The following is a 13,565-nucleotide window of genomic DNA, read 5'->3' on the forward strand; positions in this document are numbered from 1 at the left end:
GCAGAATACACAATATCTATTGTTTCATTTTTTTTTATATTACAAGAATCATTTTGTATTCATCTTCCATGTGCAATCACTTTATTGAAAGTAAGAATGGACTCGTACAATAGATTTGTTTTGTCATTTAATTCTTTCATTTGATAGAAAATTCTACTTTGAATTTTAACTTGTTTTTATCATTTCAAGATCTTAATGACCATTGAATTTTATGTTCAAAATTGTATAGAAAACTACCATGGCTAAATTGCGGCCTTCTACTACGTTGGAATTGATCATTTGTTTTGTTGACAATTGATCATTTATGCTGGGACGGTAACCAACAGTGACACTTGCATCCTCGGCGGCTGTTATTTCAGAGATAGGAGGTTATAGAACCGTGAAAATCACACAAACCGCTTATGAACTATGTGTGCAGGATTTGTGAAAATTCTTTGACCGGGTATTTAATTTTGAAGGCAACAACCCTTGGAAGTTGGTGGATTTGAAGAATATCCTGTCAAAGCTATGGGGTTTGAAGGGAGCTTGGGGGCTGATTTTTTAGGGAGAGGCTTTTACCACATCTTTCTTGGGTCACAGAATTTTTTTATTAAGCACATTATAGTCTTTAAGACTTAATAATGATGTGGCATTAAGTGATTAAAGGTGTAAACCGTTCTCTTATATATGAAAATAGAAAGAAAAAGAGTAGAAGAAGATAATAATAAATAAATAAAAAAGAAGAGGGAAGGTTTTGGAATTTGTAAAGTGAAGAGTCATCTAATTGAAACTGTTTGTGTTTCATAACTTGTGTACGTTTTTTTTTGTTTTTTTTTGTAAAGTGAATAGTCATCTTCTTCTGCCGTACATTTTTTAGTAGTTAAAAATTGATTTTTTTTTTAAATGGTGGCCTGAATTGACCGACTCGGGTGACTCGGTGATTCGATGAATCGGTAGTGACTCGACCGATTCATGAAGCTTCCGAGTCGTACCATAGATACGACTCAAATTCTTCTTGAATCGAATCGAATCGTACGAATCGACTCGTGACTCGTACGATTCTAACAACTATGTTCCTAAATCATCTACTGATTTAGGTATCAAAGCGGGTTCACCGGACTCCGGGCCCTCTCTGACCTTGGTTCTGTTTTACAGGTTAATATCTGAAAGATCCAACAAGCAATTCAGACACATGGACTCGTGACTCGTACGATTCTAACAACTATGTTCCTAAATCATCTACTGATTTAGGTATCAAAGCGAGTTCACCGGACTCCGGACCCTCTCTGACCTTGGTTCTGTTTTACAGGTTAATATCTGAAAGGTCCAACAAGCAATTCAGACACATGGACGAGATTCAAATACATGGTTCGAATTTTGGCAATGGAAAAAGTCGTTGCCAAAAATATTTTTGCAACAACATGTCATCTTTTGCTACAACTTCCGATCGTTTTGAAAAATTCCGTTACTAAAGGTTTATGCAACGACTTACTACTATTGCCAAATATATATATTTATGGCAATAATACGTCTATTGTGAAAGGTTAATCGTTGCCAAACCTTAAATGTATGTGAGAGAGAATGAAAGTTGTCTTTTGCAACAATTGATATCTTTGCTATATTTTGTAATGTCTTGCAACAAGTTTTAATGTTGCTATATATGTTTGTTTTTCGCAATAATATCTGACCGTGATATATATTTTGACTTTTCGCAACAGTATCTGTCATTGCTATATATTTTGATGCTCCACAACAACACACAACGTTGCTATAAATTTTGATGTGTTGCTAATTTTTTGTAATTCTCTTTCAATTATGTGATTTATTAATTTTTAAAATTTATTCTATCTATATTTAAAGGTTAAATACTAATTAAAATTTATTAATATTAAAAAATAAAATAAGAAATGTTTTTTTGAATATTTCTACAATTCAATTCAAAAGCGTCGCTAATATTTGTACCGGCGGTTTTAACCGTCCTAAAGCAGAAAAATTCTGACGGTAAAGGACTTTTTTTTATACACGGCTTTAACCGTCGCTACAGCAAAAAAAATTCCATCTGTAAAGGACTGTTTTTTTTTGTAGTGATTAGTTGGATGACTTGGTGCCCTTTCTCACTATCTTTACTAGAAAAAATAATAACCACGATGATATCAACCTTAAAACAACAAATTAGAAACTCAATTTGATACCACAAATTTTATGAAACCTATAATTTTCATAAATTTATATGGAAGTCCTTTCATGTGAAACAAATTTTACCAAACTCTTTATATTGTATTCTTCATCTCTGTTTTTTTTTTGTTTTTTTAATTAAGTTTTTAAATTAAGTTTATATTATTTTCAATAGAGGCTTATTGTAGATTGTGGGAAGAAAATTCTTGGTTTCTAAATATTTGCCCTTAACACAAAAAAACATCCTCATTTAAAATAATAGATTATATTAGCTATCTATATTTTATTAGATATTTATGTATATCACAAGATAAGATTAGTTGCTTAGTATAACTTCAACTGTAATCTGTATATATACTTCACTTATAATTAATAAATCATCAAGAGTTCTACTCTATCATGGTATCAGAGACCTAAACCTAGCCCACCCTCCCTCTTCTCTCTACCTCGGCCGAATCTCCCCCTCCCTCCATCTCCCTCAAATTTTCGACTATCTTCCTCTCCCCCATGGCAGAAACCAACACAGCTTCTAACCCCCCACCTGCACCAACTCATCCTTCCCTAACTGTTTCTAATATCTCTACTTTCATTAAAATCACTCTTGACATTGACAAAGGTCTCTATCCAACATGGGCTGCCTTGTTTAAACTACATGCCCGAGCATTCCAAGTTTTCGACCATTTAACCCCTCCTGCTACAGAACCACCCGCCACCTCCCTGAAACAAACCAATCCCGATCTTTGGGCTCGAATTGACGCGTCATCCTTCAATGGATTTATAGCACAATCTCAATTGACCTACTCCACACCATCATCGAAATTGACTCTACCGTTGCTAAAGCATGGAGTCGTCTCCAGGATATATTTTCTGATAATAAGCACTCTCGTGCCCAATTCCTTCAACAAGAATTTTTCAAAATTAAAATGGAGGACTTTTCTAATATTTCATCCTACTGTCAGCATCTAAAATCTATATCTGATCAGTTGGCTAATGTTGATTGCCCCGTCTCCAATGATCAAATGGTTTTGCAACTTATATGAGGATTAACTGATGCCTATGATACAGTTGGGACTCAAATTCGTCATGGGGATTCCCTTCCTCCCTTCCATAAGGACCGTTCAATGCTGGTCTTAGAAGAAACGGCTCGTGCTCTTAAACACACGGTATCCACGGAATCGACGTCTCTGTCTGTTGCCCCGACGGCTCCGCCTCACTCTATGTTTCCTCTGCCATCTCACCCTCCTCTCCATTGCAACAACCAATTTCACAAAGGCGAGAGGAACGGCGGCTGATTCTATCGCGGCAGAGGCGGGCGTCAATCTGGCCGACTCATCATGGATCCTCCTTCCGGTATTCTCATCCTCCGCCATGGGATTATCAGCAGTATTGGCCTTCACAGTAGCCATGGGCCACTCCGCCGTGCCCTTATCCGACAAATGACTGGCCTCCTCAATCTACACTGAATCATCAAACATCCGGCATTCTGGGACCCCGTCCAACAAACCATCAGGCTCACGTCACTGTGTCGCCTCCACCGCCTGTTCCGACAGACATAGCCGAAGCTATGCACACTATGTCTCTCACACCACCGATAGAACAATGGCACATGGACACTGGAGCGACATCTCATATGAACGCTAATGGAGGTACACTCACTTCTTATTTTAATACGAGCCACAATCAAAATATTATTGTCGGTAATGGTCAATGTGTACCTGTTCATGGTTACGATAATGCCTATATACCTTCTAAACACCAACCTTTAAAACTCAATAATGTCTTGCATGCTCCTAAACTGATTAAAAACCTTATCTTTGTGCGTAAATTTACAACTAATAATCAAGTGTCTGTTGAATTTGATCCTTTTGGTTTCTCTGTGAAGGATTTCCAGACGGGGAGACCTATCATGAGATGTAATAGCACAAGTGACCTATATCCTATCTAGTCCAATTCATCTACCTCTTCAAATTCTGCTTTTACTGTTTTCTCTCCTGATATCTGGCATGGTCGATTAGGACTCCCAGGGGCTCCTGTTTTGAGCGCCCTTCAAAATAAAAATTTGATTTCATGTAATAGGAATAAGACTTTCTTTGATTGTTCATCTTGTGTTTATGGGAAACAAGTTAAATTACCTTTTCATGCTTCAATGCCTTTTGATTTAATACACAGTGATGTTTGGACGTCTCCTATATTAAGCTCTAGTGGTCACCGTTATTATGTTCTGTTTCTTGATAATTACACCAATTTTTTATGGACTTTTCCATTAGCTAGCAAATCTCAAGTTTATTCCGTTTTTCTTTCATTCTGTTCCTTTGTTCGTACCCAATTTGAACGCAAAATTAAAACGTTTAAATGTGATAATGGAAGTGAATTTAATAATGCCTCATTTCGTGAATTTTGTCAAACTCACGGTATGCAATTCCTTTTTTCCTGTCCTTACACATCTTCCCAGAATGGAAAATCTGAACGTACAATTCGTACCATCAATAATGTAATTCGCACTGTACTCAACCATGCGTCAATTCCTTTCTCATTTTGGCACCATGCTCTTAGTGTTGCTACATATCTCCTTAACATTTACCCTCACAAAATTCTAGGCTATCAATCTCCCACAAAAATTCTTTATCAACGTGATCCATGTTACTCTCATTTATGAGTTTTCGGTTGTTTATGTTTTCCTCTCATTCCATCTCCCTCTCGTCATAAATTACAGGCACGTTCCTCTCCATGTGTCTTCTTAGGCTACCCATCCAACCATATAGGTTACAAATTCTATGACCCATCCACAAATAAAATCATCGTCTTGCGTCATGTCGTGTTTAACGAACATCTGTTTCCGTTGTCACAAAAACCAGTCGCTCGCACCCCTGCCCCCTATACGTTTGATCCTAGTTTATTTCCCACACCAGTACCTCCTGGCCCCTTCCTACACTCACAACACCTTCACAAAATCCCCAAACTCCATCGCCTACGCCACCCGCAATCAGCCCTCATACATCACCCTCTCCCATTCTCTCACCACTCCCGCCACTCTTGCCTGCCTCTCCTCCAACGTCGATTTCAATAGCATCTCCTACTTCCCCAAACATACAAAATCCCCAACCCGTCACTCCCATTCATCCACAACCAGAAACATCACCCAACATTCAACCTACTCACCCAATGACAACCCGTGTGCAACACTGTATCTTCAAACCGCGTCACATTTTGAACCTTTCCGTCTCCAATTCCGTTTCTATATCTCCTCTACCTAAAACACCATCCTTGGCGTTACATGATCCAAATTGGACACTAGCCATGACCGACAAGTTTGAGGCTCTTATTAAAAATAAGAGGTGGGTCCTTGTACCCCGTCCTAAAAATGCTAATGTTATCCGTAGTTGGTGGATTTTCAGGCACAAATTCAAGTCAGATGGATCATTTGAATGATACAAAGCATGCTTGGTTGGAAATGGATCAAGTCAAATGGTGGGCATCGATTGTGGTGAAACTTTCAGCCCAGAAGTTAAACCTGCCACTATTCGTGCAGTTCTCAGCATTGCTATATCTAAAAATTGGAGCCTTCATCAATTGGACGTTAAAAGTGCATTTCTTCATGGAGATCTTAATGAAACTGTATATATGCATCAAGTGATGGGTTTCCATGATAAAAACCATCCTGATCATGTTTGCCTTCTTCAGAAATCTTTGTATGGGCTCAAACAAGCCCCACGGCCCTGGTACCAATGGTTTGCTACTTTTTTTTTATCACTATGGGCTTCTCTCATAGCGCGTCTGATCACTCTCTATTTGTTTACCATCAAGGTCCAGAGACGGCCTACTTACTGCTTTATGTTGATGATATTGTTCTTGTTTCTTCATCTGATACTCTTTGAAAGATGATTATGTCACAGTTAAGCTTGGAATTTGCAATGAAGTACTTAGGTCCACTTCGTTATTTTTTGGGAATCTCAGTCACCCGCTCCAGTAACTCTCTGTTTCTGTCTCAACGCAAATATGCGTCTAAAATTATCGACAAAGCCGGCCTTAGTTCATGTAATGCGGCGGCAACCCCAGTTGACACTAAACAGAAACTCAGTATTTCGTCTGGATCATCCTATCATAATCCAACTGAATACAGAAGCCTAGCAGGTGCCCTCCAATACTTGACTCTAACAAGGCCAGATATTTCATATGCCGTACAGTAGATACGTTTGTTCATGCATGATCCTAAAACTTCACACATGGTGGCTCTTAAACGGATTATTCGGTATATCAAAGGAACAATTAATCTCGGCCTGACTCTTTGCGCGTCATCTCTCGGCAACCTAGTATCATACACAGACGCTGATTGGGGAGGCTGCCCTGACACCCGTCGCTCGACCTCAGGCTACTGTGTTTTCCTCGGGGATAATCTAATTTCCTGGTCCGCTAAACGACAATCGACGCTGTCTTGGCCTAGTGCTGAAGCGGAATACCACGGAGTTGCTAATGTTGTTTCGGAAAGTTGCTGGATTCGGAACCTCCTACTTGAGCTTCGCCACCCTCTGCACAAGTCCACCCTTGTCTACTGTGACAATGTCAGCGCGGTTTACTTGTCAGGGAACCCGGTTCAACACCAACGCACCAAACACATCGAGATGGACATCCATTTCATCAGGAAAAAAGTCGAAAAGGGTGAAGTTCGGGTTTTACATGTTCCGTCTCGCTATCAGCTAGCCGACATTTTCACCAAGGGACTTCCACTTTCTCTTTTTGAAGACTTTCGGTCTAGTCTCAACGTTCATCCTCCTCCGGTTTCGACTACGGGGGTGTATTAGCTATGTATATTTTATTAGATATTTCTGAATATCACAAGATAAGATTAGTTGCTTGATTCTAGCCAAAATTCTAGGAATAGACTTCAAGTATAACTTCAACTGTAATCTGTATATATACTTCACTTATGGTTAATAAATCATCAAGAGTTCTACTCTATCAGATTATGTTATGTCGGATGATTGGAGATGTTTTTGTGTGAAGAAAGAGAAGCGGATTTTCATCCTAGATTTTCTTACATTACAATGATGAATGAGTAGGTGGAGTCAAATTTCCGAAATTGAAACAAGTTTATTGGCAGAACATTACTATAAATTGTGCATAAAAAAGAATTCATAATATGCTGCCGGACTCCAATTTGTATAGGAATTAGATTCTTTCAAGGTAAGGTATTTGCAGATTTGACAATCCACATGTACATACAATTACAGGATAACAAAAATATTAGTCAAAATGGGAAAAAGGTCTTTTATGTCGACCCTTGAGCTGTTCTAATGGTAGCTTTGAACAGTAACCTTAGCTTGAGGACCACCTTGTACATAAACGAATGTACAATCTGAGCCAGGTTGTAAGACCTTTAGCCATTCAGGAAGTTCATACGTATTCTTTTCTTGTGTTGGTTTTAGACCCCACGGAGATCCTGTCATTTCTTCTATCAATAACTTCAGCTCTGTAATTGGTTTCTGGGATACATTCTTTATTATCACCTTGTGCCTGTAATACGTTGTCGTTCCAACTGTCCATGTATCTGTTATTGAATGTACAAATTGCACTGGAACACCTGTGCTTGTGTTAGGTGCTATACTGTTTTGCTGATAGGTTCCTGTAATATTAAATTATTAGTTGGACTCAATTAATAATAACACAGAGCTGAATTACCAAGAAGATACTTTAACTTATATAAATTAGTCACCTGCATTTGTTGGATGGGGAATTGATGATTTTTGAGGATAAGAACCTGAAAAAATTAGCCAAATTCAATATCTGAGTCAGTAAAAGGAACTCTTTTTTACTGTATTTTATGAAATTTTAGAATGGTCCCGGTATATATGATCCGACTAATAAAAAATAGATACATGGTCTCGGTCTATAAGGATTAAAGCATTATTTACTTATTAACTTATCTAAAATGTTAGTGCTTGACATTATTGGATAACATTTTACCACTCGTGAAATTGATACCTTTTGGTGATCCATAGACAAGTTGAAGCTTGGAGAAGAGGCCAACAAGAGGAGCAGAGCCGGAAAGTGTAGGTTCAGTTTGTTCATAGTTGGAACGATCATCGGAGAAACCATCATTCTTATCAGGACCTCCGAGAAGAGCCCCATATATAACATTAGGATTTGGCTCAGGCCGACGATACCATGTCTCAAATCCTTGCACACATTCAACAGCAGAATTCAGAACAAATACAGACGCAATTGAAGATCCTCTATGGTGAACATGAACTGGATACTTTTCTCCATATCCAACCAAGTAGCTCATTGACTTTGGGTTTTTACCAAGTATGTAATCAGCCTGTCACATTAATTAATTTCCAATATGATCATAACAATCAAATAGAAATTGCCAAACACTTTCTATTAATATATGCTAAATCTATTTACCTGAGATTGTGCGAAAGTAAGAAGCTCCTGGGGTAAGACTTGTCCTTGAGGACAAGTGAGTTTGGCATTGGCAGCTGAAAGGTAATCAGAATAGATAGCAAGAAGAAAAGCAGCAGCAGAGCCATACTGCAAGTTGTTCCATTCACGAACGTACATTAATCCCCCGGGAGTCGTCTGAATATCGTACCCGTCATTCTTTTTAAGACAAGCACATGCAAAGTAATCTGCTTTCGCCTGATATTTCTTTAGTGTAGAAGCATATGCACCCCCTCCTCCTTCCAACAATATCTGTATCCAGGGCCAGAAACAAATAATCAGAGAGGAAATTATAATTACCTTGGAAAAACCAAATTCTCTACTTATTAGGAAGAAATTGAATCAGAAATATTAGGTACCTTGGAAAGAAGGATCTGAACACCTGCATATTTATTATCCCAAGAGAATTCTTTGACTGCCCATCCAGTGCCACCCATGTAAACAGCATTGTCAATTACATATTTCAAGTAGTATTCTTCATTAGTTGCTCGATACAGCCATGCTGCTGCCCATAATAACTCATCCTATAACCAAAAAATAGAAGTTTTTAGATTCTGATAATTAGCTGAAAAATTAAATTAATTAGTAACATATATATGTTTACTAACCGAGTAGCCGGAGGAAGTGTAGAATTGCTTAGCATTCTGAACGGAGTCATCATAGAGACCTCTAAATCTATCAGCAAAAGAGAAGAGCTGCAGAACAAGAGTTCATCTAGTTTAGATTTTGTAAATATTGGATGGATAGTAATAAGCAAATACAGAAGAACTAATGTGGACCTGTTTAGAATGGCTTAAGAGGAGACTAGAATAAGTAGAGTTGTAAGGCTTAAAAGCAATAGCAGAAGCAGCTAAAGCAGCAGCAGTTTCAGCAGCAAGGTCTGAACCAGGATGATTCTCATCAATCTTATATGCTGTTCTTGAAGTTGTCATATCTTCGGCTCGCTCCCAACAGTAGTGGTCTGAGTCACCGTCCCCAACCTGCATTCATTTTTCCAATTTATTTATTTATCTAATTTCACTGTCAGGTTTGTGAATTGGAATTGGTTGGTTAGACTAGACAAAGTTAGTTGGGAAAAGTGGAATGTTTCAAATTATAGCATGAAATAGGTAACCAACTGTATAAATGCATGTATATAGTAATAACCTGAGCCCAGAGGAGATTAGGTTGTGGATGAGCTTTGATGAAGTAATCGGTACCCCATCTAATAGCCCACAAAGTATGACTCATTTGATCTAATTGAGTGATCTCCTTCCTGAAATCAACAGCTCCCCAAGCTAACATTGTTACTGTAAATGCCATTGGAAGCCCAAACTTCACATGATCTCCTGCATCATAATATCCTCCAACCAAGTTCACCTGTTCCACCCACCCCCCACAGAAAACTTACTTATTAATCTTACACTATAACAAAAATTAATATATATGTTACATAGCCTAGGCAATTAAATTAATTACCCCTTGAAGAAAGCCATCCTTAAGGCCAGAGTGATCACGCCACTTGACCCTTTGGTTAGCAGGAAGTTTGCCGGACCTCTGTGCTTCAAAGAATAGAAAGGTTTTATCAAGAGCTTCACCATAGTTGAAAGCTGCTTCTGCTGCACTGAGGCTAAACAGTGCTACTATCAACAAATAATATGCACCAAACCTCATGCCTAAAATATTCAAGGAACAAATTTTGTATTTGAATGTTGAGTAGATATGATCTTATATAGAGTAGAGGAATGAAGAATATGAAGATGAATATTTGTATAAATGATTGGTTTGATGAGTGTAGGTGGTAGCCTTCACGTCCGAATGAGAGTTAAGCCTCCCACGTTGTATTCTCATATATATAAAAACGTCAAAATTAGGTGAAATCATAGGGATTATATAATTCTTTTTGAACCGGGGTTCTCATCTTTATTTTCAACAAATTTTTTTTTTTTTTAATTTAGTTAGTTAAACAAACTTATATACGGGGCCGTTTCCGACCTTTTAGAGGTCCGGGGCGAGATGATAAATTTGGACCCCCATGTATACATTTTACTTTTTTTTTTAAGTTGGAGGCTGAATGATTTTTTTATTACAAGGAATAAAGTACTAATTTAGTCATATGGTTATTAGGAGAGAGCAATTAGCATTCATACACAAAATAGTGCAATTTTAAGCCTAACGTTTATCAATTAGTACATTTTCAAGCTTAATTGACGAAAATGAGATCTTTTATGTGTAATTTCTTGTTCTATCATCACTCTAACCTCCACTGTTCTTGTCACTCAATATGGAAATAACTAATTTTTAATTTTAATGGAAAAAACTCATTTTTAATCAATTAGGTTTGAAATTGCACCAACTCGTAAACGTTATGTTTAAGATTGAATATTTTCTATATGGAAGCTAAATTAGTAGTGCAGTAGTAACGAGTATACTAACTAGAATTATTTGTGTACTAAAATAACAAGTATATGTGTCATGTAAAATTGCAAGAAGTAAATAAGTATATTATTTTTCATATTGATATTTATTTTTATTTTTTTTAAATGAATTGAGATTTAAATTTATGAAAAAAAATTGAAATTGGATAATAATAATAATGATGGGAAAAAAATTAAATGATTATTTTTTTATTCAATATATAAATTGATAATTTAGATTTAAGGAAACATGAAGATTATAGTAACAATTTATTATAGAAAATAAATGGAAAAAAATATATTTGATAGTGATAAAATAAGGTGGGGGAGGAAAAAATATTTGAAAGTAAAAAAAATGGGAAGAAAGAGGTTGAACCCCCAATCTCAATAAATGGAAAAAAAAAATATATTTCACGGTGATAAAATAAGGTGGGGGAAGAAAAAATATATTTGAAAGTAATAAAAAAATGGAAAGAAGGAGGTTCGAACCGTCAACCTCAAGTTAAAATGAAATAAATAAGAACTTCTCCTACCAATTAAATTAATTTTAATGTTACATATTCATCTCTGTATTTATATATACACTATAAAAAAATATTTTATAAATACACTATAAAAATACTTTTTTTGGACCCCTTATCGTTGTGGGTCCTGGGCGGACACCCCTCATTTCATAGCCTAGGACCGGCCCTGCTTATATATTCATATGTTTTTGTTTGTTTTTTTTTATTAAGGTTAGGAATTCAATCAAATTCACTTTTAAACTTGGAAACTTTATGTTACTAGTTTCACTGTTCAATACAAATATTAAATCTATATATAATATAAAACATAACGATATAGTTGGGATGTCACTTAATGATAAAAAAAAATATAATATCATATATAATATATTAATTTGGGTGCCCGCTATGGTTACTTTGTTTTTTACAAAGTACCGTTACTTGATGTGGTTTTCACCATTGGATGATGGAGCATAAAATTAATCCAATGGTGAAAACCACACCAAGTAACGGTACTTTGTAAAAAACAAAGTAACCATAGCGGACACCATTAATTTGAGTTATTTATATATATATATATATATATATATATATATATATATATATATATGTGGAGGAGTTTTCAATGGTGAGTCTCCACCCATGGTGAGTCAATAGGTGACCTGCTATAGCAGGTTACCAAGTTACCTAAATACATATTTCTCTCTCCATGATAAATACCATTACGTTTTTTAATAAAGGCTATTACGTTTTTTTAAAAAATGTTTCTCTCACCACATTAAATTCTTCTTCTTCACCATCGCTATACCTCTGGTGTCTGGTTCTATAATAATTTTTGTATTAATCTTACTCATGGATACTAAATCCATATCTTTCTTTACAGTCTTCTTATGTTAATTTTTCTGATTGATTCGAGATCCATATCGTTATAATAAATACATATCATTCTTGTTAATTTTTTTCTGGCTGATTCGAAATATATATCGTTAACACTTCTGATTCGAAATATAATACATGGAAGGTATTTCGATTTCCTTTGATTCGTAAATCGATTTTGGTTTCTGATTACGACCACCATTTTTATTAGTAACTTCATTCAAGTTCATGAAGTTGAAGATAAGCTTATGGATTTAAGTTGATTTATATAATTATGTATTCGGTTAATTTCTGATTTGGGATATACAATTAGAATTGGAAATTTGGGATTGGAGTATGATCAAGAAGATGTCTACATGGAAGTGATAAAACTATGGATATATAAAGGTGTTGATGCTTCAATTATGAAAACTGCAACAATTTGTAACGAGGAATATGATCAAGAAGACGTATACATATTTTGCAAAAATTTGAAACATAAGTATGAAGAAGATGTCTTCTTATGCCATATATATTAGAATCGTATAACTATCAATAAAATCTATACTATTTTAACGATGTAATCTCTTTATGTAATATGTCTCACTCAATTGTTCACAATTCTTTCTGCTTTGAGTATGAGTTGCAAATTGTTTAATTAAATGAAAGATATCCTTTTTTTTGTATGTTTTTTTAAGTTACTAAAAAAATAACAACCATGAGATATAACATTGCTAAATTATGTTGTAGCTAATATTAAATGAGCAATGAAAAGGTACAACAAGTAAAGATTGACATTCGATGAACTAATCAATATTGCTATCAGAGTTCTCTTCCAAATCGTCATCCTTAAATTTATGACAATTCCTTGAATCATAACCAGTCCGACGACACGTTTTACAATGGTTAGGAGTATTTCTTTTTCTTTTGGTCTGGCCTTTGTTTTGGGGTTTTGATGAAGAAGCAACCTGCTTTGATTTCAGCGTATTAGCCACGGTAGGTCGACCCCTTGGTTTGCTAACAGTGGAGTCCAAAACAGGACCATGAAACGTTCCTTCAGCATTTTGACGATGTTGGGTCTCGTCCTCTGCGGGGTATTTGGACAATTCCACATTCAATGCAGATACAACTTGCATAGCCCTTTGAAAAGATTTGTCTGATTTTGAAGCAAGGTATGAAGTTATACCACAATTCTTTGAAAGTGATCCGTACCTCA

General features: G+C 36.1%; 1 protein-coding gene across 1 annotated transcript; it reads right to left on the minus strand.

Annotated features, from left to right (window-relative positions):
• Nucleotides 1-7,442: 7,442 nt before the first annotated feature.
• Nucleotides 7,443-12,363, minus strand: LOC136222664 (endoglucanase 5). Its single transcript, XM_066010398.1, has 10 exons — nt 12,303-12,363; nt 10,054-10,301; nt 9,742-9,954; nt 9,375-9,575; nt 9,204-9,290; nt 8,955-9,119; nt 8,560-8,847; nt 8,134-8,470; nt 7,865-7,909; nt 7,443-7,774 (listed from the first exon to the last, which is right to left on the minus strand). Exons 1-10 carry the CDS (start codon nt 12,361-12,363, stop codon nt 7,443-7,445), a joined length of 1,977 nt encoding a protein of 658 aa, XP_065866470.1.
• Nucleotides 12,364-13,565: the final 1,202 nt, after the last annotated feature.

This window comes from Euphorbia lathyris, chromosome 3 (assembly GCF_963576675.1).
Source record: "Euphorbia lathyris chromosome 3, ddEupLath1.1, whole genome shotgun sequence".
NCBI lineage: Eukaryota > Viridiplantae > Streptophyta > Magnoliopsida > Malpighiales > Euphorbiaceae > Euphorbia > Euphorbia lathyris.

Bases quoted from the DNA above. Each gene is read 5' to 3' on its own strand.
- LOC136222664 (XM_066010398.1), bottom strand. From the start codon at position 12,363: ATGGATTTAGTATCCATGAGTAAGATTAATACAAAAATTATTATAGAA. The intron at 8,848-8,954 runs GTACCTAATATT...CCCTGGATACAG, and splicing joins TTCAGATCCTTCTTTCCAAG to ATATTGTTGGAAGGAGGAGG. The intron at 7,910-8,133 runs GTATCAATTTCA...TAATTTTTTCAG, and splicing joins TGTCTATGGATCACCAAAAG to GTTCTTATCCTCAAAAATCA.